We start from the raw sequence: 26,780 nt of genomic DNA on the forward strand, positions 1-26,780 counted from the left end.
TCTGTTTATGGTAAAACCAATGAGTGTTTTTAGATTTGTAGAGTACATTTGTAAGAGTTCAATGTACTACACTAAAATGAATTTTTGAAGTTGTAAATAAAGATCATTAGAGTATTTTTAAAGAAAATACTTAAGTCGTTCTACTTCAAAATTTCATGTTTAAATCAATGTGGTACTTGTTGTTTCTTTGTAATTATTTGTGAAATTTACTTGCAAATTCTGAATGAAAATTATTTGTACTCCAATGTTTTTTTTGTTTTCCCCAGTGTGTGTGTGTATATGTGCTTTAATATTCATGTAAAGCTTTCTCTCTTGATCATTTACGGAAGAGTATTCAATTTAATGTAAAGGTTACGTAAAACTAAATTATAGCTGTTTTCGTTGAAAAACATTAGGACTTTACATTTACATTATTGTATAAGTATGTATAACAGCATATAACTGGACTAACTGATTTTACTGAACGCAGGATGATCCCTTCTGGACTGTGCAGTACATGTCAACATCCGAGCGCTGGTCAGTTGGGAACCAGACAGTGTGCAGCTTGGAGCAGATGCTGAAACTAGCGGCTAAGTCCAAGAGCTCAGCCGTATTCACTCTGCACAGACCGCCGGCCAATCACCCCCACCGCCATGACTGGGTCAACCTCACCCTGGACACTGTTCTGAGGTCAGGAATACCACAGCGGCAGGTCAGTCTTGAGGGAGTGATGCTCACGTTTGTTGTGCTACTGGAAATCTTATTGTCCTTGGTCAGGGGTTGAAATAGATGTGTTCAGGGATAGGATTCAGGATACAAATCTGGTCCTGTTTTATATGGTTGTATAGTAGCGCCCCCTAGCTGTAACTAATATGAATTGCATAATGGTTGTAATGTTAAACCTATAAATCCTGCTGAATTTGATTTGATATACAAATTGCTAAGGCTTTTTGTACTGTTGTACTGTGCTGTTTTAAGAATAAGTTTTCTTTAAAAATAACTTCTATTTTTATTTTACCATGAGCACTGGACTTAAAGGGTTACTCCACCCCAAAATGAAAATTGAGTCATTAATCACTTACCCACATGTCGTTCCAAACCCGTTAAAGCTTTGTTTGTCTTTGGAACATAATTTAAGATATCTGGATGAAAACCGGGAGGCTTGTGACTTGTAATGCATTACATTATATGTTTTGCCATCCACAATAAAAACTACAAAGCTTTCAACATAAAACCAAGCGTTTAACAATACTGTCACGCAAGAAATATTTCAGACTTTGTCTGATAATAACATTATATCATATCTTATTTGCATATTGTCTTAACACATATCTTACGACATATTATTGGGAGATACAAAGTGACAACTGATATTTATATGCATTATTTCAGTCTGCCTTTCTGTTCCCAGTAAAATCCCATTAATTTTGGCCATAGAAATTATAAATATAATCAGGTTTTATTTAAAAAAATAAATACTTTATTTTATTTTATTTTATATACACTGCCATTCAAAAGTTTGGGATCAGTAAGATTTTTGATGTTTTTAAAAAGTCTTTTCAGCTCATCAAGGTTGCATTTATTTGATTAAAAATACAGAAAAAAACAGTAATATTGTGAAATATTATTGCAATTTAAAATAGTGGTTTTATGTTTTATACTTTAAATAGACTTTATTCCTGTGATGCAAAGCTGAATTGTCAGCATCATTACTCCAGTCTTTAAAGTCAGATGATCCTTCAGAAATCATTCTAATATGCTGATTTATTTTCAATGTTGGAAACCGTTGTTCTGCTTAATATTGTTTTTGGAACCTCTTACACTTTTTTCAGGATTCTTTGATGTATAAAACATTTAAAAGAACAGCATTTATTTAAAATAGAAATGATGTATGTAAAATAGAAGTAAATATATACGTGTGTGTGTGTGTGTGTGTGTGTGTGTTGCATATATATAAACACATTTAAATTCTGTTTTGTGTGTGTTATGTGTAGGTGATGTGGACGGTGGACAGTAACAGGGAGATGGTGAGGAACGTGGCTCCCGGTTTAGAGCAGACATCTGTGCAGAAGCTGCCTCTCGACACACTCCATCATAAAGGCATCAGCAGGGTCCTGCTGCGCTACAACCAGGCCTCTGCGCAGGACGTCCGGTAGGATGCTGCCCTATTTACGACACCTGGTCTCGCTTACAACACCTACATTACACAATAAAGGACAGTTTTGGAACAAAAGCTGCAGTGTCTGCGCCACTAGTGTAATGAACTGGAAATGCAAAAACCTGTAATTGCGCTGTTAAGTGTGTAAAAGCTATTCATATATCTCTGTGTGTTTATTTTAATAGGCTGTATAATGAGAACAACATCAGTCTGACTCTGTATTCGGTGAACGAGCCGTGGCTGTATTCCCTGCTGTGGTGCAGTGGGGTGCCGTCCGTCTCCTCCGAGGCCCCGCAGGTGCTGAGGAAGGTGCACTATCCGCTCTGGCTCATGGTACGAACCCTCATCTGCTTGTAGATTATTCATTAAGCAACGGCACAAAGCCGTCATGCTTTTCCAAGATATATAATTGGTCAGCATCTGCTGTTCTGGCCTTTGTTCAAAATGAGAAGCATACTGCCTTTATTAAAATATTTTTTCTGATTGAGATTGACATTTTTATATAATAAATATTGATAATATTACCCTATTTAATATAGCATTAATGAGAATGTTTTATATTTAATAATTTATGGTGATCTAGCAATGGCTGTGATATCTATTCTCTTGTGCCATCTAGTGGTGTGTGTGTCTCATTAACGTTTGTGTCTTTTTCTAGAGTCCAGATGAGTACTGCTTGATATGGATCTCTACTGATCTCATTTCCTTTGCTGTAGTTCTGGGAATATTTATATACCAGAAGTAAGTGTCCACTTTTTTGACATGGTATGCTGTAGATTATAGGGATAATGTTTTATTCAAAGTAAGACCTAGTTCTAGTTCAGTGTTATTTTTGCATTATTTATATACTGTTGTAGTATTTATTAATATTTTGAATTCTCTTATTTTTATGTTTTCATTTTATTTAGTTTAAGTTTTAGTAGTTATGTTATGTGCATTTGTAATTTGTTGTTTTAAATTTATATATAAATTTATATATATATATATATATATATATATAAGTTTACAGTTTTAGTCATTTTAGTACTTCAACTTATTTTACTTTTTCTATTATTCATAATGAAAAAGTTGGTTGCCAAGACAACAATTTATAATTTGTTTAAGCTTTATCTAATATTTTTATTTATTTTATTTTTCCAATTAGTTTTAGATTTAGTTTTAGTTAACAAAAAAACTTTTCAATACATATACTAAATTACTTAAATTAAATTTTAATCTCTTAAGAACTCATGTCAATCTCATATACATTATGAGCAATAAAGTATTAGCAAATAAAAAATAATTATTCATTTTTATAGAAAGTTAAAGTATCTATATGCAAATGTTTAGTTTATTCTACTAAAGAAATTATTTATTATATATTTTAATTTGAATAATTTTATGTTCTGTGTGAATATTTTTAACTTCTTAAATTCACCCACGGTACAGTTTTGGTCTGAAAGAAAATATGACTGAATGTTGTAGTAATGAAAGCTGAGGTTTGTTTAAAGTCATTCCTAAAACATCTAGATTGTAAATTCTAGTAAATAAATATGAAATAACTTCACTTGGATTGTTTCACACAATCAAATAATGTGTTGTAGTTTCATCAGATGTAATCAAATACAGCCTCCCATTGGAAATTCACATTGTTTGACATTTGCAAAACAAAAATTGATGCATCCTGAAACATGATTACCTCTAGCGTGAAAGAGAAGGATAAGAAGAAAATGTGTTCACGTTGATGTTGTTTTGCATAATATTATGTTTAATGCTGGAGATCAGCATCACTGGTAAATGTGTGAACTGAAAACTCTCTAGCTTTGCTGCGCTTGCCATAGTGACATTTGCATCTGCTTTTCTGAACTGACCTCTTAATTCTCTCCCTTTCTTTTACTCTTGTACCCTTTCTTCCATCTCTCCTCCTCTTCTTCTTGCTCTCTGCCTGATGTGCATGCTCCTCTTCTGTGCTGCATTCTGGCATCGCTCAGCTATCACATGATCAGGTAATTGGGTCAGCGCTGTTGGCCCATGCTGCCAGTGTATATCTCCCTTTCTTGCCCTTCTTTCTCTGTATAACCCTGTTTCAATCTATCTTCCTGGATCTTTCATTCTACCTTTATTTTGTCAATGCTATTACTAACTCTTCTCACTAAACCACAGCCCACATGATTACACTTTTAATATCACTGCTTATCATGATTTAACATATGCGACCCTGGACCACAAAACCAGTCTTAAGTCGCTGGGGTATATTTGTAGCAATAGCCAAAAATACATTGTATGGGTCAAAATTATCAAATTTTTTATGCCAAAAATCATTAGGATATTAAGTAAAGATCATGTTCCATGAAGATATTTTGTAAAATTCTTACTGTAAATATATAAAAACTTAATTTTGATTAGTAATATGCATTGCTAAGAACTTCATTTGGACAACTTTAAAGACCATTTTCTCAATGTTTTGATTTTTTGCACCCTCAGATTCCAGATTTTCAAATAGTTGTATCTTGGCCAAATAATGTCCTAACAAACCATACATCAATGGAACGCTTATTTATTCAACTTTCAGATGATGCATAAATCTCAATTTCGAAAAAATTGACACTTAAGACTGGTTTTGTGGTCCAGGGTCACATATAATTAATATTTAATTGAGGTAAATTATGTGGAATGACTTGGATTATGGTTCGCAAACAGGAAGATTTGAGAGTTTTGCTAAATCATTCCGCTTTCATCCACTAGAGGGTGACAATCACATGACTGACAGTTACAGATTATTTAGCTGGCTTTTGTTTCAATCAGAGAATAATTTTCTACCGTTGCAGAAGAGTGTCTTTTCCCACAAAAACAATTTACACTTATATGGAAACTTGCTTTTAAGGATAAGGTTATCTATATTCCTACCAACTATCCAGTTTAATTCAAATGCTTTTGTTTTGGACCCCAAAAAACACCCCAAAATGTCAGTTTTGACAGATGGTGTCGGATTAAAAGATATTATCCAGACATTACTCCAGTCTTCAGTATCACATGATCCTTCAGAAATCATTCTAATATTCTGATTTGCTGCTGAAGAAACATTTATTATTATCAGTTTTGAAAACCGTAACTAAATATTTTTTTGTGGGAGCTGTAATATATATATTTTTTCAAGATTATTTGATAAATAGAAGGTTTAAAGAACAGATTAATTTGAAATATAAATAATTTTGAAATATAATAATAGTCTTTGCCATCACTTTTGATCAATTCAATGCATCCTTTTTTAAAGTATTAATTTCTTTAAAAAAAGCATAGATTTGATTATAGTGTTTATATTATAGTATCAATGTAAACTCTTTTTGGATATGTCACTAAGGCCAGTCTGTGTACGTGTGTGTGTGTGTGTGTGTGTTTGTGTGTGCACGTGATCACAGGTGGAGAATGAGTGGGATGCGGAGCTACAACCCAGAGCAAATCATGCTGAGCGCAGCCGTCAGGAGATCTAGCAGAGATGTCAACATCATGAAGGAGAAGCTCATCTTCTCTGGTAAGAGCCACCTAACCACATCCTTTTGACGTTTCTTGTATTTGCGTGTGTATGAGAATGCTATACGTAAGCTTATTACACTGTGCTCTGAAATACTGGATTCTGATTGGTCAATCAAATATTTGTATAATAATCACTAAACTACATATTTCACCATTGTTCATGGTAAAATACTGGTGCTATTTTTAATGTCCCATACAACTCCACATTGTTTCTCTTTTTTTTAAAAAGAAGTTAGAAAAGCTCATTAGCGTCATCTTGCGACTCAAATCGACTTGCGACTTTAGTATTTATTTTAAAGAAATTGTTCACCCAGGAATGATAATGTGCTGAAAATATACTCACCCTCAGGCCATTCAAGATGTAGATGGGTTTCTTCATCGGAACAGATGTGGAGAAATTTTGCATTACATCACTTGTTCACTTGTATCCTCTGCAGTGAATGGGTGCCGTCAGAATGAGTCAGACTCAGAAACATGACTCCAGTCCGTCAAAGAATGTCTTGTGAAATGAAAAGCTGTGTGTTTGTAAGGTGATGTTTTTTGGACTCTCATTCTGACGGCACCCATTCACTGCAGAGGATCCATTGATGTATTTCTTTGAAAAGTAGCTGTGTAATAAGTGGGATAATGCATAGCATAGCCAGTGTTCATTATCGCATTATCTCCTTCAGAGTGACATAAGATCCCTCTGTCATGGGTTATTGTGCGATTTAATGTCCAGTTGACTGTACTTGTGTTGCATGCAATGTGTTTTTGGTTTAATGTTGTGTTTGCATGTGTCCCAGCAATGTTTGCATGCCTCTGTGTGTGTGTGTTTGCCCTGTCTCTAAGGTCAGCCACAGTAGCTGTCCGCCTCCTGGGTTTGAGTCTGTCTCACCGCATCCCTTCATTCCATCCCATTCCATCGCATTCCCTCCCCTCTCCTTCCTGTCTCTCACTGTCAACCACCATCCCGTCTCTTCCTGCATCCATTCATCCATCAATCCATACTCCGCTGAAATCCCACAGCTTGAGTGATAGCTCATGCAGGGCTGTAGCATCAATGGCCAGGGTAACTGTGGCCTGCGTTTGGTGAGTATGAGGGTGATTGATAACTAACCCGATCATTCAGATATGTGGAATTCACAAAGAAGATCTACAGTTTGCTTTTTCACCACTGGCTCTGTTCCAAGTGTGCAAACTACACAAGTAGCTACCATGAAAAGCATATTAATAAATTGAACCTTATGACTGAGTTGAAATGTTCTATACAGGCATAAACTTAGTAAAAGGTCACACACGCACTCCTTACCATTTGTAAAAAAAAATTTGAAGTAGGTATTTATTTATTTATTTTTTTTTAAAGTCTCTTTTGGTCCCCAAAGGCTACATTTATATAATCAAAAATGCAGTAATATTGTCAAATATTATTACCATTTTTAAATAACCGTTTTATATTTGATTATATTTTCAAATTTAATTTATTCCTTTGATGGCAAAGCTGAATTTTCAGTACTTCAGACTTCAGTGTCACATGATCATTTAGAAATCATTCTTATGAATTCTGTTCTTTTCAACATTGATAAGAAATGAGTGTATATGTAAATCTGTAATGTCACTTTTAATCAATTACACCCATCTTTGCTGAGAAAAATACATCTTTCTTAAACCAAAACCCACTGGAATGGTAGTTTACATAAATACTGAATGAAATCATTTTTTATCAAGAACTTGATATTACTGAGTAAAGGTTTTGAATGAAATATTGTTTCCTTCAACTTTGTCTGCCATCTTGAATATTGAGAGACTTGTCTATTGAAAGTTGATTGTTTAAAGTAGCGTTAGCATCTAAGCTAATGAAGTTATCCGCTACTCGGCATTTTAAATGGTATGAATCTGTTTTCTCTTGATATTGTTGAAGAAAAGTAATAATAAAATATACTTTCCATCTCGGATTTCCTCAGTGAATAAATTGCTTTTCACAAATACTGACTTTGGCCAAGATTTTTAGACCAAAATCCACCTTATAAGGTAGAAGTAGTATGCGGTTTAATCAGATTCACACCTGTGAAGTCTAGGTAGGCAGCTCACTATGGTTTGGAACACAGCCAGTATATCTCCAGTATGATTGAAGATCCTTGGTTTGTGGTTTGTCATATTGGAGGTCTTGTAAATGTTGTGGGCGTTAAGCATAATTTGTATTGCCTCGTGTCGTCTTATTCCACAGAGGTGAGCAACGGAGTCACCAGCGATGAACCCTATTCAGAAAATGGATTTAACTACTACACCAATTAAGACGTTGCTCATTGACTCATGGAACAAAAATAATCACATCACATCCTGATCGAGCTTGAGGTGTCTCCTCTGAACTACTGACTCAACTCTTAGCCTACTGTTTCTGATGGACCTGTGTACAGCTATTTTTATTTTCTTCCACTTTTAAGTTGCTTGTTTTAAATTCTGGACAGTAAAGAGAAGTAGGAAGTGTGGTTCTTCTGTTGACTTACCAAATCTGTGGCCTCTTCCCCTACGTAACGCTTGAGGATCCTGGAATGCCCGTTACTTGCTTCGTATTGAAAGCATGCCTGTGATAATATAGTGGATTTTACCTGTCGGTTTTTGGGGATTTTATTTTTCTAATCTTCCATAGCCAGCCAATGTTTAGTATAACATATTATGCCAGTTTATTTTATTTTTTTTTTTTGGTTTGGTGTGATATTCACAGTCTAATGATGCCTTCTGTTCAAACGGTTGTGCATTTTTATGAATAAACAGGTGTTTACAGAGTGCCTGCCTTTAGCCTTCAAGTTATATTTGCTGTATTTAATATACCACCTATTTAGCATGTGGTTCAGTTGTCATTTTGGAAGGAAATCACCCAGCCTTATCGTCTTGGTAGGTATGATGCCAAATTACGTGGAATATTTATGTTTGGCATACATACCTGTGGTTTAATTTAGGAAAAAGAAGCAAAAAAAACTAAAACAAAAAAAAATCCCCTAGTTAGGTTGAAATGGTGGATTACAGAAACCAAAACTTAAAGATCCATGAAAAAGGGTCTGTCCAAAATTGAGTTTGGATTGTATAGTTGAACACTGTTTATAAAGGAAGCTGGCTTGGAGTTTCACTGCTGTGCAATATTACTTGGACACTGTCCTATAATAAAAAGTGTGTTTGAATATTGTTCAGTGATTTTTATTTTTTAAACTCTCATTTTAGTCTCTATCCTTTTGTTTGAGTAGCTTTTCATGTATTTAATATTTTGTACAGGGCTTCCCATTGCTGAGATGTCCTGACCCTTTACTTAATATTGTAAATGTGAGATGTGACAGTGTTTACAGTAGCTTGTGCTGTCACACAGAGGACGAGGCTGAACGATTGTGCTGTTTGATGTTTTTATTTTGTATTGATGTGTTTCAGAGGTCGATCAATAAAAAAACTGCAGTTTTAACAAGGTTTGTTTTTCTTTACACAGTAGCAAAAGTTAAAGGACTGTAATCACACACACAAACCAGGTTCTGTGCATAATGCTACAAATGAAATGGTACAGGACTGTACAAAAATAGAATTCAATGTTTTTTACAAGTACAGTAACGTTTTGAATATGCATTCACACTGATAAATGTATAATTGTTTTCCCTTTTGACCTTGTGCAATGTTCTGAACTCTATATGTAAAGTGCATTAAACTATATTCACACTTTGCAAAAACTATTTTCACCTCTAATATTACGCTTTCAGCATTATATAAACAAGACAGGTCAACACAAAAAGCCACGTCCACGTGGGTAATTATACTTCACTTTTTTAATATGCAGAAAAATGTGAACCTAAACATATAAGTAAACATTTATAGATCTTTTAATTCACATTCTTATTAAAGCTTCAGTTTGAAGAGTTAATGAACTAAATACCACATTGGTCATGCTGGTACATTTTAAATTATTTATATTTAACAGTTGGCAGGTTGTATTATGGTTTACTAATACTGAACTCTATTCGAGAGAAAAAAAAACGCCTACGGTACACGTTTAACTGTGGCAATGATTAAAAAGGCACAAGCAAAACTCCGGAAACAGCTAGCTGAAATCACAACTAGCCTTGGCAAAATAAATAAATAAATAGCTGAGACTGGAATGATTATTCAGTTATATACAAACAGCTGCTTCCCTGAATACAACATCATTAAACCTGCCAAAACCAGTTGTCAAAGACTTATTGCACAGTTAGTACCAGTTAGGCACACAGATGGCAATAAACTAACCGATACGGTCCCAAGCAGACATTTGCTCAAGATAACAGAGGAAAAACATTCTCTTGATGCTAAATGTATAAATTGTAATTTGGGCCAACAAGTCCAGACGTTAAGTACAAATGCTCCAGTAACCATTGTGTTTGGCCCAATCAGGAATTCTTTGCAAAGCTAATGCGTTTAAGGAAGCAAAAACATATAACACACACATCGTTTAACCGGTTTTTGGTTTGTTGGCACATAGCAGTCACGTGACAAATGCCCAAGTAGCAGCAAGTCTCTCAACCAATCAGCTGAAGTTGGTCTTACGAAGGTGCCTGTTGGGAATCTCAATTGCGCTGACCTGGAGAGGCCAAGAGCCGCCCATGATGCCTGCTTGAATGGCTACCCCGGTCACCACGGCCAGGTCAGGGTCCACTGATGTGTTTGGTTCCTTTCCAAAGTACTGACTAATGAGCTGTCTAATGCGGGGAATCCTCGTAGACCCTCCCACCAGGACAATCTCATCCACTTCCTCTTTTTCTAGATGGCCCTCTATGAGGACAGTCTCAATGGGTGCCAGAATCTTCTGGAAGAGATCCGCATTCAGCTCCTCAAAGAGTTCCCGTGTCAGCTTCTCCTGAAACAGGACTTTTTCCTCCTGCGCTCCGTTTGCTCCCGTCGTCTGCAGGTGAAGAGGAACACGGAGGTGAACGTGAGGCTCCTGGGTGAGGTTGAGCTTGGCGGACTCCACGGCCTGTCGGAGGAGGTGTATGTCTTCTTTAAGAGTAGGAGGCATGCCGTACTGCTGCCGCACTCGCTCGATGGTGTACTGCAGCAAACGCTGGGTGAAGTCCTGCCCTCCAAGCTTGTTATTACCTGTGGAGATGAAGAGCATGTGTTAATCTCGTGCTGAAACAGGATGAAGGCTGTGAACCTGATGTGACACCATTTCCACGTGTGTTATTAGGTAAATGTCAGTGAGGTTTCGCTGAGATTGCACTACCCAAAACCTTCTAACCTAAATACCCATTGAGGTCAAACCACAGAGCCTGGGGAAAAACACGGTATGTGTATTAAAATACAAAAGGTCATAACCAGGGTCCCTACATTCTCTAAACAATGAATTTCAATGATTTTCTATGAATTTTCTAATCATTTGTGATGACTGTATAAGGATTTGAAAAAATAAATAAAAAATACTGTAGAACTGAACTAGAAAAACTTGCATAACCACAAAAAATTCCATGAAATTTTAATTCATATATTTAGATTTTAATATGAATGTATTACAAATATAATATTATAACATAATATAAATTAATTGTTTTATATTTTAAAGGGTATTGTGGGGAGTCATGTGAATGATTGTACACCCACGTGGGATTGTCATTGTGTTCCTAAAAGATTTCTATTTAAAAAAAAATGTTTTAATTATGCATGGTGCGGGTCGCTCCCCTCAATGAATTTCACCGTGATGAAATAACGTGACCCGCGCCGTTTCACCTGCGCGTGCGATACGTCACATATTTTTGGCCCTTTTGGCCTTCCATATACGCTTTGATGTATCGCATGCGCAGGTGAAACAGGTTAACAACACGTATTTCACACAAATATATGGAAGGCCAAAAGGGCCAAAAATACGTGAATTTTAATGCGTATTTCACACGTTAAATACGCATATTTAACATGTGAAAAATCAACGTGTTAAATACGAGTGAAATACATGTTAAATAGGCTTGAAATACGCATTAAAAATCAGTTTGAATGGGTCAGTGTCATTGGCTGCTTAAGACTTGGGTCAAACCATTTATGTGAGCTTAGGGGGGGGTGTACCATTCATAGACCATTCCTACCACCACTTAACATGCTATAGATCAGCTTATTCAGCCTAATTATTTTGTCTTTTTCCCTTGTCTTTTCATAAATGGTTTGACTCAAGTCTTCAGCAGCCAATGACACTGACCCCTTCAAACTGATTTTTAACGTGCATTTCACGCGTCTTTAACACGTTGAATACGCGTATTTAACACGTTAAAATTCACGTGTTTTTGGCCCTTTTGGCCTTCCATAAGCACTGTGTTGTTTGGGGATACGACGCGCGAAAATTAAACAGCTGAACGTGCGCTTTGCCAGCAAAACAACCGAACAATTGGTACTTGTATAAATGGTTTGATAATGATAATGAACGTGGATTTGCGCAGCTTGTTAGTGAACAACGGCTCTGTGTGGTAAATGCAGCTCTATGTGAAATCACACATGTGATGGAAATGATCGCTGATTACAGAACCGGCTTTACTGACAAGATGCGCAATAAATAATCACATGCGATATATCGTGCAGCCCTAATAAATTTATAATGTCATATCATCCAGCTCACCTGCCATTGCTCTGGTAAGGAACATGCCACCCTGCTTATTAAGAAGTGACACATCTAGTGTTCCTCCTCCCAGATCCACCACCAGCACATTAAACACTTCTGCTTTATGCAGTCCATAAGCCATCGCCGCTGCCGTGGGCTCGTTTATCACCCGCAGGATGTCCAGCCCTGATGAGGAAGACATGCACAATGATCGATCAGTCAACTATTATAGATTTAAAACAGAAGATTATCAGCTTTTACAAGGATACTTGTACTGATTTCTACGGAAGCCAGTTTTCGCCACGGAATAAAAAAAATAAAAAAAGAAATTGCAAGACAAGTCATATATAAACTTTAGAATTCTGACTTTTTTCTCGCAATTCTGAGTTTTCTCAGAATAGCAAGGTAAAAGTTTGAATTGTGAGATTAAAAAAAAAAAAATTTACCTTTTATTAATTTTTTTGTTTGAGTGCCTTCCATAGATTCGAATAGCAAGACATAACCAAGTTGTGACAGACTAAAGCTGTGGTTACATTAGCAAAATTTTGAAAAAAAGGTCAATTAACAATAGCATAGAGATGTATGAAGGACAGCTTGCATGGAAGTTACTTTCAACCAAGCAGCTTTCTGTTGGTCAATGCAGTGTGTGAAAAATTTCCTAATTGTGGATTCCTAATGAAATGACTGGCTTTTGCAATTAATGTACACCTTAAGAAGTGAGTAGTAAACTGACCAGCTAGGTTAGCAGCTCTTATGGTGTAGTTTCTTTGCCTCTCATCAAACTCTGCTGGCACTGATATAACGGCTTTATCGATAGATACTCCTAGTTGCTTCTCTGCCATCTTTTTCATTTTCAGCAGGAGACGGGATCCGATGAATTCAGGAGTAACTGTGAAGGTGCTATTTGTAGAGACTAAAAATTCTGCACTCCCGTTGTTGAATATCACCTAAAATAGTAAAGAAAATGTTAGAGATGCAGCAAGCAGTGTAAGAGCAATTAAAGACAGCAACATACGAAATGTGTACCTTAAACGGGTATCGTCCGCTCTCTTTCTCTAAAGTGTCTTCATCGAAAATCTTCCCTATAAATCTCTTGGCATCATAAATTGTGTTTTGATGATTTATGTCAGACAATTCCTGGCCCTCATGTCCAGAAAACACACCAGTGGGGGTGAATGACACCACACTCGGAATGCTTTTGCGACCTTTGTCATCTTCAATAACCTCAATCTCGCCTGTGCCTGGCTGAAACACTCCCACAGAGCAGAAAGTGGTCCCAAGATCCAACCCAATGACCCTGGGCTTCGGAGGGGGCAGGTACTGCTGTCCCAGATATCCTGCCAGGAACAAAGCCAGGATGACAGAACCTGTAGGGACACACAAATATAAATGACTAAGAAAAAATGGTGAAATCAGGAAATGTTTCTGTCCTTAATTACATAGGCTACCATATAACTCAATGGTTACTATACGGATGTCGTTCATATGTATTACAAAAATATACGTGGTATGTAGAAAAATAAAACATGGCAAATCTACACCTTATTCCTGGTGCGTTAATGCGCAAACAGGCTGTCTAGATAGGTAGCTAACTAACTTAGATTTTGAGACACAACCGCTGTAATATCTGTAGTATAAAGAACGGACGCCAGCTGTGTCTATAAATGGCGTATAAAATCAGCTGATGTTTGAGGCTGACTGTTTTGTCTAAAGATGGACAATATCCGTCTGTCTGATATACCGGTAGTTATCCACGTACAGTCAGTTATTTGGGACTTTCATGCTAGATGCGTCAGTTCTATTTCTAGCTAACGGCTACATGGATGGTTACTCTGTTAAATTTGACATATATCTTTACGAGTACATTAGTTTAATTTAACACTTACCTATTATGGACATTTCCCCGGCCATGTTTCCAACCTAATATGTTATGGATATTTGTATAAGAGATGTTCATTCAGTATCTGCGCCGACTGAGCGAACATACACGTCGACCTAATACGGGCTGTTTGGCCGATGGGGGGTGTAGTTCTTTTCATCAGTAGCGTGGTTACAAATGTGATAGGAGCTGCTGCTGTTAACTACATTTGCCAGAATGCACAGTAAAGCGCAACCGGACCTCTGCACAACTTCCTGTTATCTTTTTTAGTTTCTTTTTTTTTTTAGTTTCGAAACCGGAGACTTTAAAGAAACTCAGCATTCTGTGCGCAAGACAGTATGCATGGTACAAACTAATAATAATAATAATAATACATTTGAAATCCACTATCAAATTATGTAGTAGTATTAATTATTGTTAATGGAATAAAAATATTTTTCCACTCTATCATCACATGCTGTTCTGAGTTTTTTGTTTTATGTGGTCACACACATTTATTTCCTGCCACAAGACCTTAGTTGATAATAAATATGCATGTTTTTTTTATTTTTTCAGCTGACAAACTATAAACTTAGGTGTCTTGTTTCAAATAACTTTTTAATTTACCAAAAATAAACACATTTTAGGTTGAATCAAGATTGTATCAGTAAATATGAGTCATTACCAATATATATATTAGCATGTTGATCATAGACGGGCGTATTAAGTATTAATTCAGGTAAAGGATGGAAACTGGAAAGTGCTTTGAAACTGAACCTCCTTATCAGTCATTGCACGTGACTAGTCATCTGGAAACTCATCCCACCAAAACCAAATAGTTATTTTTAGAAACAGATGGAAAGTTAATAGTATTATTTTTAGCAATGTGTATTCAGACACAGCCAAATGAGGAAGTAAAAGAAAGCTGCAGAATAAATAACTTATTTTTTAATAATATTATATACAATTCAGTCATCATAAACATTTGTAAAAGCTGTAAAAATTCCTCACACACAAGTATGTTGCCATGATGGTTCAAATAACATGCATTAACAGAAAAAGGTTACATTAACACAAAGCTGAACAAAGAATGTGTAAATACAAAACACAAGTACATCTAAATGAAAGATGAGCACACACTGTGACAAAAGAAAACATATTAAAAGAGTTCTGTGTCTGTTTGTAGCTTTAACATGAAATAATATCAGGAGAGAGACATTAGATAACTCTCAGCTGTCAGGACACTCTGCAGGAATAAAACAACCCGAGTCTCTGGGACAGTCATTATCTTCGTCTTCCTCCTCATTGCCCTTCATTGCTCCCTCTTCGTCTTCTGTGAGCCAAAGCAAAGAAAGGTTAAATCTCTCATACAGACTTCTGCTCGTTAATTTCATCTCTGCCAAACAAATCAGGTTTGCGTTTGCACAAAAACCCAAATGAAATTAATGTTAATTAAATGAGAGTATGTTTTTCTGGTTATTATCCCACATTCATATCAGCCAGAGCTGCTCAGCCATGTGCCACCTGCTCACACAGTGAGCCCACATCCAAACGCCAATTAATCCTGACCTGCATTTACAGGAAAAGGCTGTTCCTAACTGCACAGAGCATTATAGATTAAATTAAAACAGATAAGGTTGTGACTTTCAGTAATACTGGACTCGCTGTCTGACTCTAATATTTCAAAAAGGCAGAATTTCATCAAAACACAAAAATAGACGATGCAAAGATTGCGGTATCTGTGTCCTTCCTGAGGCTTGCTGACATAATGTTTCCTGAGATGGACAGAGAGAAAACCAAAATATAGTTTTGCCCAAAGCTGTCAATCAAACTGCTTGTATTGATACTCACTGCTTGTGACATAGAGGCAGTCTGATGCAGCAAGCAACCTGCGTCTGTCTTCTGGATCGGTCACATTCAGCTCAATCAAATGCCTCTCTTTCAGATGTTTCAGATCATCTACTGTCTGGTAGCCATTGAGGAGTAATGAAGAAGCAAATTCCTGTGACAAAAGAGATTTTGAACGTTAAAATGTGCAATACAGCTATAAACTATCCAAAGACAAATTTATGGACATTTCTAATCAAAATTTTAGGGGAATTATCTTGCACTTGCACTAAATCACATATGCGACTAGTGTGGATGTGAACGGCATTTTTAATTAATTATCAAGGGAGCTGAGTGTTTATTTATTTATTAACTTTTTTTGTGTGGGATTGATATGTAGTAACAAGGAGTGAGAGAGTCAAAGTAATCAGAAAAGCTCAAATATGCCAATGACAAAAATAGCAGTATATTTTATATACTATTTAGCTTTTTTTTTTTTATTGGCTTTTATTTTTATGTTCATTTTATATTTGTTGTAAGTATGCTTTTGTCAATTTTATTAAACAATTATAAAGATATTATTATTTATATTATTTTACCTTGAATTTATAGTACTTTAACTTAAAATTATTTATTTAAGTTAGTTTACAAGGCAACATTTCTAGAAAAAAATGTTTATCATCTACTATTTAGATTTTATTTTAGCTTTTTTTTTTCAGATACAGATAATTGTTTGTAATAGTTTTTATTTTAGTTAACAATTAAACACTGGTGGCAGCCAATCAGTGTGAGGTGAAGATAGTGACGTTAAAATCCGTAGATAGTTTTCTATTGGATTTTGCTGGATTAAGCAGGTGGGCATGAAGGATAAGTGTTACTTCCATCTGTGTCCTGTCTGTGGTTATACCTCTAAATGAAGTCTCTCTAATAACTCCAGGAGTGTATTTGGTCGTGGCTTCTTGCACACTTTCACAGGTCTTATTTTTGGGGCCTCCTCCTCTTCTTCCTTCTCTTTCTCAGGCAGAACATCCACATAAATAAACTTGAAATTTCCCACTTTATTATTAAGCATGCCAGTCCATATGCCCATAGGTGGTTTACTTATGATGCTGATGATGTCTCCCACCTGAAAAAGATTACCAACATCATTAACTTACTATTGACAGTTAATGTTTTTTATTTAAAATTGTGCTGATTAATTCAACTGGAAGCAATCTTGATTTTTTTTTTTTTAAATCATAATTTTTATCTCACCTTCAGTTTTAGGGAGTCTGTGTCATATGGACTGGGGACAAAGTCTGTATGTACTTTAGCTCGCCCGCAGAACTGTCCCGTGTAGGGTACTTCCTCCTCCAGTTTCAGGCTGTCTCTGTTACTGGATACATCAGAATTGCTAGCCACACCACCTGAGCCAATAAATACAAAAACAAAAAGATTATGATTACAATGTCAAATCACTTTCCACTTCAGTCGCTTGTGTGTAGATGCTTACTGGATGAGCTCTGTCCACTGTAGAGGCTTTCTAATGAGTTGCTGGTGTGGTCTGAGCTCTTCTCTGCTGGAGACCCATTCTCTGTTTCTCCCTCAGTGTCATCACCCTGCGCCAAACAAAATATCAGTCTGGATATTCGTATGAACTACTCTACAGATTAAGTGATAGGGAGAACTAGGGTTGGTTGGTTTCAGAGGTTGGTTTTGTGGGCCATAATTTATGGGTCATATAAGGTACACTCCCAGAAAAAGGTACTAAACTGTCACTGGAGCAGTACCCTTTAAAAATGCACATTTAGGTACTAAATAATATATAGCTTTAGCTAATATTTTTAGCTTTAGGACCTTAGGGTACAGCTTTGTATTGTACTTTTCTTTCTGAGAGTGTACTTCATTTTTTTCTGGGTCAAAACAGAAGTTAAAAAACAGAGATTAAAATTTAAAGGAGTCATGAACTGAGGAATCAAAATTCCCTTGATCTTTTGACATATAAGAGGTCGTTGTGTTATAAAAGCATTGTGTAAGTTTCGGAACTCAAAACTTTCTCGTTGTACTTTCTTGTGACTTTTATATCAATATGTAGCTGCGTTACATCTTACACTGGTCACTATTGCTTAGTCTGTTATTACAGATATATATATATATATATATATTTTTTTTTTATGTAATGTGTATATATTAATGTTATATATATATATATATATATATATATATATATATATATATACATATAATATTATATAATTTAAAAAACAACCAACAAAGGGAATAACACCCGACTACTATTTAGACAGACATATATTTAATATTTCTTTAAATGTGCCAACCAACCCCTGTGCAATCTGATGAACTGCTGATATTTGGGTAATAAAGAACTTTGTTGCTTAATCAATGTCAGTAATCAAATGAGGAACTTGCATTGTGACTCACCATGTCCTCAGAGTAGGATTTGACGTGTTTCTTGGCCATCCGTTTACGCATAGTCATCGAGATGGCTTTCATCTTTTTTCCCAAACTTCCTGGTTTCTCACAGTTTTCTGCTGGTGAGTCACCCTCTGCCTGTTTTATACACGCAAAACAATATGTTTTGATAATCCTTTTGCTTATATATATGGCATATATATAGTGGTCAGTTAGACTAATTAAAGTAGGCTGCTGGTTTTTCATTTAAGAGGCAGTGAAAAACATTTTATGAGGAAACATAGTATAACAAACCAGAAACATAATGGGACATAAACCAGATGAATAAATGCCTTATTCATGCAAATTTCTCTTACCTCAGGTGCTCCATTTTCGTCAAGTTTGGAAGGGGAGTGTTGATTTCTGAATGTGTCAAATCTTCCAAAACTGGTGGATCGCTGTGTCAGGTAAACAAAACCGACCACGTTTATAAAGGATGCAACAGCAAGGCACATGCAAAATGTACATGTATATTACATTGCATAAAAAAAAAAATTTAAAAAAAAAGTGTCATTATAGTGTCCATATAATCCAGTTATAGAGCACTTCAGTACATTATGCCATCATTTTCAATTTAATAAAAACACTGAATGATTCATAATCTGCTCAAAACCTGTCAGCTCTTCCACATGAAAATGCAAATAATCTAAAAATCTAAATTTAAAATCCATGTAATCAAATAGCAAACTATGGTATCATTAAAGTCATTCTCCTGAATTTGACCTTGACAAAGCTGTTCATACTTGTTCAGTAATGCTGTGCGGTGTCAGGCTGTTTTCTTTTTGTTACATTGTTCTTAAAAATGTCCATTTTCTTGGTTCAATATCAAACGTCAGATCTACTATGATATGGCAGCACTGCATGATACAACTATTATAGTCTAATATATCTGAACTACTTGAATAACACCTTCAGATTATTATTACTTAAGATACATTAATAAATCCTACCTTAGGTTTAAGACTTTTTGGTTTGTCTGATGCATTTGAAGCAGCCCTTTGAAGCATCGCCTTGACGTGTGCGTTCAGTTTTTCCTTAAAATGAAAGACTATTCTGAAACTAGCGGGTTTACCTCTCAGCTTCACAAGTGTAAGAATGCAATGTCTCAGCAGAAGAACCGATTACAAGAACTTCCTTAAATCACACAGGATGTGAGCCAATGCGCGTTCTGTCTATTATCAAGGCATCAGTTCTACAGGGGAAAAACACTAAATGCTTGAGTCTGCATTTTGTGGTTCACCACTTCACAGTCATTTCGAGTAACACAAATTGATAAGTGGGACTCTGTGGCACACAGAAAAAAAAGAATTTCCATAGAGGTGCTTTTTGCATAATTGAAGCCTCCTTGCATCACATAAGTTTCATGAAGGCCCTCAGATTGTAGAATAGATGCAGGAATCTGTGCTTCCACTATGTTTTTCATATAACTTTTATGATTAATGTCACGTATAGGAAAACTATAAATACACTCAAGTGAAAGCTTATTAATCAAAATTCCTTTTGTTCTTTGCCCAGATTGCAAAATCTGGTCTCCGTATAGGGGAAGTAGCTCTGCTGCACGCAAGGAAGTGGACCCATGCTTTTCAAACACTTCCTGTCTGCTTTCACAACTTTCAGTTAGGAATTTTTTGCAAAACTGCACAACAATGAGTTTTATCTGACATCTGTCTTATGTACTTTGCATATGCAAAGCATGTTAGTCATGGGCTCTTTATATGTCAGGAATTAAAATCCAGCTTTTATATACGCAGAAAACTAAAAGTAATCCATAAATATGTTTATTTGCTCTGTGATAGTATCGAAAAACATTGTTTCACCAGCAACCAATGACATGAGTTTGGGGGCGGGACTATTGTTTGACCGGCAAATGGAAGACGTGGAGAGTGTTCTGAAAACCTTTTTGAAATTAATCAAAATTTTGCAATTACATTTTGCGTTGCCAGAGGCACAAAAATTAAACACTTTTTTGTTTAATTTAATGAAAATTGTGGAATTTAATTAAAAAAAGGTCGACAGATTGATTACAGATTAATACAGATTGCTGTACAAGGCATGAACTGACCAATAGTGTTCAAGAAAACCCTACAGACAATAACAGCCTGATCCAGCTGTGTGCAGTTGGCCATAGCAAAATCCAAATCCAGGATTACAGTATTATAACCTATTTCTTCGAACACTACAAGCCTTTGAAAACAAACAGCCCTTCCTAACCTTTCATGAGAGCTTCACTTTATTTGAGAGTCATACAGTGTAGTTATTCACTCCTGCTCAGTGCTAGAAAGATGATACATATGAGAATGCAGGAAACAGGAAAAGATGATCAATTTACATGGTCTCTATATACCTTCAGAAAACACTGGAGGTCGTCACCCTGAAGTGTGTGAAAATATCACTGGTTGGCATGACAGGGCAAACATGGAGAGTCTTATATTGTAATAGTAACATGCATTCGGTACTTGATAGGAGGTTAACAGCTTGAGTTCATAACACATGAAATAAGAAGCTTTGATAATTTGCATATACTGTATATCAAATATTCCGGCTTTGCAAAGAATAATGTGAAATAAAAAAAATTTTGAGCAAAAAATCAGCATATTAGAATGATTTCTCAAGAATCATGTGTGACACTGAAAACTGGAGTAATGGCTGCTGAATATTGAAAACTGAAAACATTTAAAATATACTAATATAGAAAACTGTTTTTATTTTTAAATTGTACTGTATATTTGATCAAATAAATGAAGCCTTGAGAGCATAAGAGACTTCTTCCAACAACATTTAAAAAAACGTTTGAATGATGTATCAAATTTTGAATGATAGTATATATGTGACCCTGGACCACAAAACCAGTCTTAAGTGTAAATTTTCTAAATTTAGATCCTCTGAAAGCTGAATAAATAAGCTTTCCATTAATGTATGGTTTGTTAGGATAGGACAATATTTGGCCGAGATACAACTATTTGAATATCTGGAATCTGAGGGAGCAAAACATTTTCAATATTGAGAAAATCGCCTTTAAAGTTGTCCAAATTAATTCTTAGCAATGCATATTACTAATCAAAAACGATGTTTTGATATATTTACAGTAGTAAATTTACAAAATATCTTCATGGAATATGATCTTTACTTAATATATTAATGATTTTTGGCATAAAAGGAAAATAATTTTGACCCATTCAGTGTATTTTTGGCTATTGCTACAAATATACCCCAGCGACTTAAGACTGGTTTTGTGGTCCAGGGTCACATATATCAAAAATGACTTACATTGGAGGCACAGAAATCCACACTGGTGCTAGAACGCTGCACTCCTTTGGGGAAGGAGTCTCTCTTTGAGTTTCGAAGGTTGATTTTATCTTCTTGACTTGGAGTTGTGGATGTAGTCCAGTCACAGATGTGGACTTGATATTCATTGCAGGGAGGTATACAGGTGTTGTTGGCTGGTACCCAGTTTGAGGCTGTTTCAGTGGGGTTACTCCAGCGATGTCTGGCAGGTGCTGTCTCTGTGACCCTTGACCCCCCAGCAGTGTCACGCATCATTCCTTTGGCACCTTTAATGTGAGCTTTGGAAGACACAGATATAAAATATCAATAGATGTCATTGACATTACAAACAGCTTTTGATAAAAAACAAAACAAAAAAACACACAAAACAAGTAACTGCTATTGCATCAAGTTTAATAGGTTTATTTACCTGTTGTTTCTTGTGTTGCAGTTCCTCTTTGACTGCTTTTCCTCTCTACTTTTTTCATCCGTGTCCCTCTTAGCTGTGTCATGTCTGAAACTGCTGTCTCAGGCTGTCAGCAGAGTAGACATAATAATTAAATGACATTGTTTATTAAATAATTGTTATAAATAATTACATATAATTCTAACTTATAGGAACATTAATGTATAAACATAATTATAAGGAGATTTTTTTATTTTTAAATTTATGATAAAAATGATTATGTTTTTTTTTTTTATTCTACACCCTTATGACAATATTGATAACTCTCAACAGTGAGCCCATTGACGGAGTACTACAGTGGTGAACACATAACAGATTTAGCAGTCTCGACTGACTCTAATGCCATGTGGGCAAAGGGATTACATGGGCAGAACGTGCCCCTCACCCAACCATCTGTACAGACACAATCAACCACGATACCCTGTACAGGGACAACTGTTGTTCCAGCCCTTGTGTAATAAATGACGATCAGTTACATTCCAGCTGGCACAAAGCACCTGGGAGGACAGGGCTTGAACTCACCGTGCCATTCTGTCTGCTTCTTAGCTGATCTTGGTTTGGATTACACCCCTCATAATAGACAATCTACCAATGAAAGAATGAACATTTTAAAATAGAAAAAATAATAAAAAAATATGCCATAAACATTTTCTAGGTTCTCTAATTATACCAACACAACTCAGCTAGACACAAATGTCATGTGTTTCCGACCTGGACAGGAATCTCTTGCTGTATGTTTCTTGAAATGGTCTTTCTGTCTGCCATTGTCTGGCTTTCAGCCCTTCTTATAGCTCTCACCATATCTGAAATTTAAGCACATTTAATCTAATTATTAGGTATTTAGCGACCAAGTCACTATACAAAACATTTGCTTTTTTATTTAAGTTTTTATTTTATTAAGACATTACAGAATCTCTGTTAGACAAACAAAAAGGGTAAACCAAAGCGGAGCTCAAAATAGTACATTCCGTATGAGAAAACTTGTGTGGTTTTGCACCTCGTTTCCTGTTTTGCTTCTTCACGTATTTTGACGAAGGGAAATACCGTGTGGCAGGTCATTTTACTCTGCTTAGTCAAGGAAATGTGGCACATCCATACAGACAGGTTCAACAGCATTATTACCATAAAATAAATGTGTGCCACCATTTGAAATTCAGATTAGAGTAAGCTTATAATCTTTTCATTATCTTTTAAAAATAACAGTGATTAAAATATTTTAACATTGCCATTTTATCAAAAGCTCTAAGCTAAAATACGTTTAACATTAGTTAGATTGTTACATAAGAAAAAAATCTGACCACTTTGCTAGAATGTATAGTTGACATTGAAATTGATGTGAAATTGATTAAGCATCTTTTATAATAATAATTGAGAGATTACATGGAATATTTGTACTTTTAAAACTACTGTATCACACCACAGGGCCATTTAAAAGGTAAAAGGATGTTTGAAATTGGCGAGAAAAATGGTGACTAAAAATATTCGCTTCTCCCCTATATATTTTAACCTAAAATAATGAATGTTGATTTAAGAAGTCCTTTGAAAGTCCTCCACAGTTGTAAAATGGCTGAGGTCTAGTGCCCTATTTACAATTAAGACCCTGCTGTTTCTTAATTAATCCCACACAGGACAGGCAAGTGCTTTAAGCGAGCTGACGACTGCACACCACTCTCCATTCACTGTCAGTGGGATTTGACGCAGTCAGAATCTTACAGGCCATCTGATTGGCCAATAGTAAGTGATGTTGCTTAGCAGTGTGTGTCTTGTAAATGAAATCTAGTCAGGCTTAACCCACAAATCTTCAGACCGGTTTTACCTTCATTCTGATTCTTCCTCAGCAGGACTAAATCTTCTTGCATTTTGGCACTGGGCCAGACAGAATTAGTGCAGACGGTATTATCTGCAGGAGGGAAAACAAAACCATTAGGGGTTTGTTTGTTTAAGGTCCACTAATGTTCCATGCTTTTACTTTTTCACTCTGTGAAATCTCATTTAAAGGCATGAAAATGTAGAAAATCTGGTGTGTCCTTTCATTCATGTTCATAATGATCTGTACCTTTCTTTTTCATTATCTATTTACTGGTTTCCTGTCAGTCAAGATAGTTGAGCATTAAAGCATAACAAGGGTGTGCTATTGCAGCTCAGTCATGTGATGCAGAAAGATGATGTTTAAGAAAATGTATAAAATATCTCTCAAAATATCACATACCTAAAGCTTCATTTTCTGAAACCGATTTTGGTAGTGAACTGAAAGAAGATGCAAGGAAACATTTAAAGAAAGTACAAATATTCACAGAGTTCATTTTGCATTCTCTGTCGGTATGAAAGCCTCAAGGGCTCTTTCACTTTTGCTTTGACTAGAAGTTCAACATTTTTCTCTTTGTTTGCTAACAACACAGATCGGACTCACCTTTGTTTCTTTCTTCTAGTGTTGGCTGAGTTGATTTGTGAAATTTCCTGTAAACAAATTCAGTATGAGGCAGTTTAATCATTTTATCTAGAGACTTTAACAGAGTCATGTGTTGTTGTATATGTTTATTTGAAATTGTGAAATGTGTTCTCAAGATTTCGCAAGCCTGTCATTTCAGGTTTCTCTCTCTAGGCAGGCCTCAAATAGACCTTAATATATTTCCATATGGTTACAACACAATCTATTAGCAGCAGCTTTTATTTAATGGAAGCTCATCATGTCCACAGCAGTGTTATAGCGTGCGTCCAGATGGCCAATACATTTCCCATGACAGTGCGGTATATGGATTCAACATTCCAGCAGTCATTTCTATAGTTACCATGGAGATGGAACGCCCTGCACTTCTCCATTTGGTGGCGTCATCTGAGAGAACAGCTGGGCTGCAGGACCTGCTGGGGATGGTGTACACCTGAGCCTCGCAGGACTCCTGCACGGCCTCGTACAGGCTGTCCATAGAGCCCTCCTACAAAACAACATCATGTTGGTCACAACCCACGCTGCTAATAATGTAAAGAAAAATGTACGCAAGGCACACTAAATATCTGGTTTTACTACGAGGGTTGAGGGTAACGGACCTGGTTACAAACATAATTATTGTAGTTAACTATCACTAAAATCTTAAAAGAATTTTTGTTACTAGAAATAAAATAAACTGAAATTAAAAAAAGTATTAAATGAAATATAAAAATAATAATACATTAAAAAACTAATAAAATGACAAAAACAAAATTACTAAAACTTTAAAATTTCATTTTCATTTAGTTTATCTTAATGTATTAAAATAGCTAAAACTGAAATAAAAATATATCAACTATATGACAAAAAACAACAAAATTATTAAAACTTTAACTGAAATGAACATAAACAGAAAATCTAAAAAAAAAAAATTCAAAATATTAATACAAACTATAATAGCATCTCAACTGAAAGATACTAAAACAACCCTGTTTATAATATACCTTGTATAAAAATTAGTGTTGCATTTTAAGCCTGGCATTTTAAACAGGCATATAGTATAATAATAATAATAATATAAAATAATGAATAATCAACATTAAAATAATATTGATATACAGTGTCATACGCAAGTGCATTTAAAATTAACTTTCTAAAATGTATTATGGGTGTAACAATGGAGCATTTAGCTTAATTTATTAGCGTTGGTTGAAACTAAGTTCATAATGTATTTTTGTCTAAGGCAAATTATCTCTTTTTTTTTTTTTAAACAAAAATTTGTCAGAAATCAAACAATTAATGTAGTACAACCACCGATCCACTAGGGGTCACAGACCACCTGTTTAAGACCCTGATTTATTACACATTGTTTATAGTGCATTTGAGCGCAAATCCATTTGTGCAAAAGATGACACAAATAACCAGAAGCATTAGTTTGCTTACAGAAGATCAGACCAGCGTGAATTCAGTGAAGCGAGACCACAATTAATCATAAACTGCACAAAACAGCACAGCATGTGGCAGAGAAACTCCATTAAACCTACACATTTCACCAATGTGGTTTGTTTTTATAAATTAAAATCATAATAATAATAATTTAATTTAATTAAAATATTGTGAAGGTAAGATAAATAACATGTATCTTTAATGCTAGGGCTACACATGTAAGCCATAATAAACTAATGACTTGAATTCTTAACCAAAAGAAAGCATAACAAAAGGCCCTCGCGAGCAGCTAAAGCTTGGTTCCTGATCTTCACGCACGGTCACATGTTGCCTTCACATCCTCCAGCAGGTCACGTTTCATCCACACACTGTCAATCTACAAACCACAGAGCAGAAAAGGTGAATCACTTACCAGAGAAAAGCAGAAGAGATTCATTCTGGAAAGTATGGTTTCTTTCCAGTGCCCACAGCACAGGATGAACAATGGGACGAGTCAGAGGCAGACAGAGAGCAGGAGTGCTTAGTGTTCCAGGCTGCCTACTGCTCACAGATTAATACTGAATGACATCCTTCCTCTAATCCAATAGATGTGGAGGACCATTACCACTCCAGGCAGCCCCTCAATCAACTGCTGAGCTCGTTAATGCTGATGTTGTTTACTTACCAGCGAACTGGGTTGAGAGCTTTTGTTTGCACTATGACAAAGTCGCTACAACAGCCGTCTGCGTAAATGTGGTACATAGTCATGTAATAGTTTTTTAATTTGTAGTTTTTTGGATGCTGCACTTACTCCAGACAACTGAAGCTAATATATATATATAT

The 26,780-nt window shown here is 35.6% G+C and overlaps 3 protein-coding genes across 6 annotated transcripts in view; 1 reads left to right on the forward strand and 2 right to left on the reverse strand.

Annotated features, from left to right (window-relative positions):
• The window catches only part of gdpd5b (glycerophosphodiester phosphodiesterase domain containing 5b), a 46,453-nt gene extending 37,641 nt beyond the window's left edge, over positions 1-8,812 (forward strand). The window contains exons 11-18 of one of the 4 annotated variants that reach the window (XR_009274363.1): positions 470-691; positions 1,974-2,131; positions 2,323-2,470; positions 2,796-2,878; positions 4,108-4,122; positions 5,536-5,648; positions 6,482-6,721; positions 7,857-8,812. Coding sequence is in view for 2 of the 4 variants with exons in the window: in XM_058799547.1 (XP_058655530.1) it covers positions 470-691; positions 1,974-2,131; positions 2,323-2,470; positions 2,796-2,878; positions 4,108-4,122; positions 5,536-5,648; positions 7,857-7,924 (807 nt within the window). In the remaining 2 variants the exon portion in view is untranslated. The remainder of the gene's footprint in view (positions 1-469; positions 692-1,973; positions 2,132-2,322; positions 2,471-2,795; positions 2,879-4,107; positions 4,123-5,535; positions 5,649-6,481; positions 6,722-7,856) is intronic. The other 3 variants (XR_009274364.1, XM_058799547.1, XM_058799548.1) reach the window with 3 other exon arrangements.
• A 195-nt stretch (positions 8,813-9,007) lies between these two features.
• Positions 9,008-14,251, reverse strand: hspa13 (heat shock protein 70 family, member 13). The gene is made up of 5 exons (XM_058799549.1): positions 14,108-14,251; positions 13,248-13,588; positions 12,955-13,168; positions 12,240-12,407; positions 9,008-10,738 (listed from the first exon to the last, which is right to left on the reverse strand). The coding sequence occupies exons 1-5, from the start codon at positions 14,130-14,132 to the stop codon at positions 10,170-10,172; spliced, it is 1,317 nt and encodes a 438-aa protein (XP_058655532.1). The 5' UTR covers positions 14,133-14,251; the 3' UTR covers positions 9,008-10,169.
• A 754-nt stretch (positions 14,252-15,005) lies between these two features.
• samsn1a (SAM domain, SH3 domain and nuclear localisation signals 1a) lies at positions 15,006-26,671 on the reverse strand. The gene is made up of 16 exons (XM_058799029.1): positions 26,371-26,671; positions 24,877-25,020; positions 24,498-24,544; positions 24,297-24,334; positions 23,904-23,987; positions 22,799-22,890; positions 22,610-22,672; positions 22,052-22,154; positions 21,625-21,920; positions 18,675-18,755; positions 18,328-18,456; positions 17,398-17,504; positions 17,161-17,317; positions 16,814-17,032; positions 15,931-16,081; positions 15,006-15,412 (listed from the first exon to the last, which is right to left on the reverse strand). Exons 1-16 carry the CDS (start codon positions 26,392-26,394, stop codon positions 15,309-15,311), a joined length of 1,839 nt encoding a protein of 612 aa, XP_058655012.1. The 5' UTR covers positions 26,395-26,671; the 3' UTR covers positions 15,006-15,308.
• Positions 26,672-26,780: the final 109 nt, after the last annotated feature.

The sequence above is a fragment of the Onychostoma macrolepis genome, chromosome 15, assembly GCF_012432095.1.
Source record: "Onychostoma macrolepis isolate SWU-2019 chromosome 15, ASM1243209v1, whole genome shotgun sequence".
NCBI lineage: Eukaryota > Metazoa > Chordata > Actinopteri > Cypriniformes > Cyprinidae > Onychostoma > Onychostoma macrolepis.

Coding starts and splice junctions, on each gene's coding strand:
- samsn1a (XM_058799029.1), bottom strand. CDS start 26,394: ATGAATCTCTTCTGCTTTTCTCTG. Junction 18,756..21,624: donor TGGATTTCTGTGCCTCCAAT/GTAAGTCATTTT, acceptor TACCTGACACAG/CGATCCACCAGTTTTGGAAG. Junction 17,505..18,327: donor AATCCTACTCTGAGGACATG/GTGAGTCACAAT, acceptor TGTTTGGCGCAG/GGTGATGACACTGAGGGAGA.
- hspa13 (XM_058799549.1), bottom strand. CDS start 14,132: ATGGCCGGGGAAATGTCCATAATAG. Junction 13,589..14,107: donor CGGGGAAATGTCCATAATAG/GTAAGTGTTAAA, acceptor GTGTCCCTACAG/GTTCTGTCATCCTGGCTTTG. Junction 13,169..13,247: donor GCGGACGATACCCGTTTAAG/GTACACATTTCG, acceptor TTACTATTTTAG/GTGATATTCAACAACGGGAG.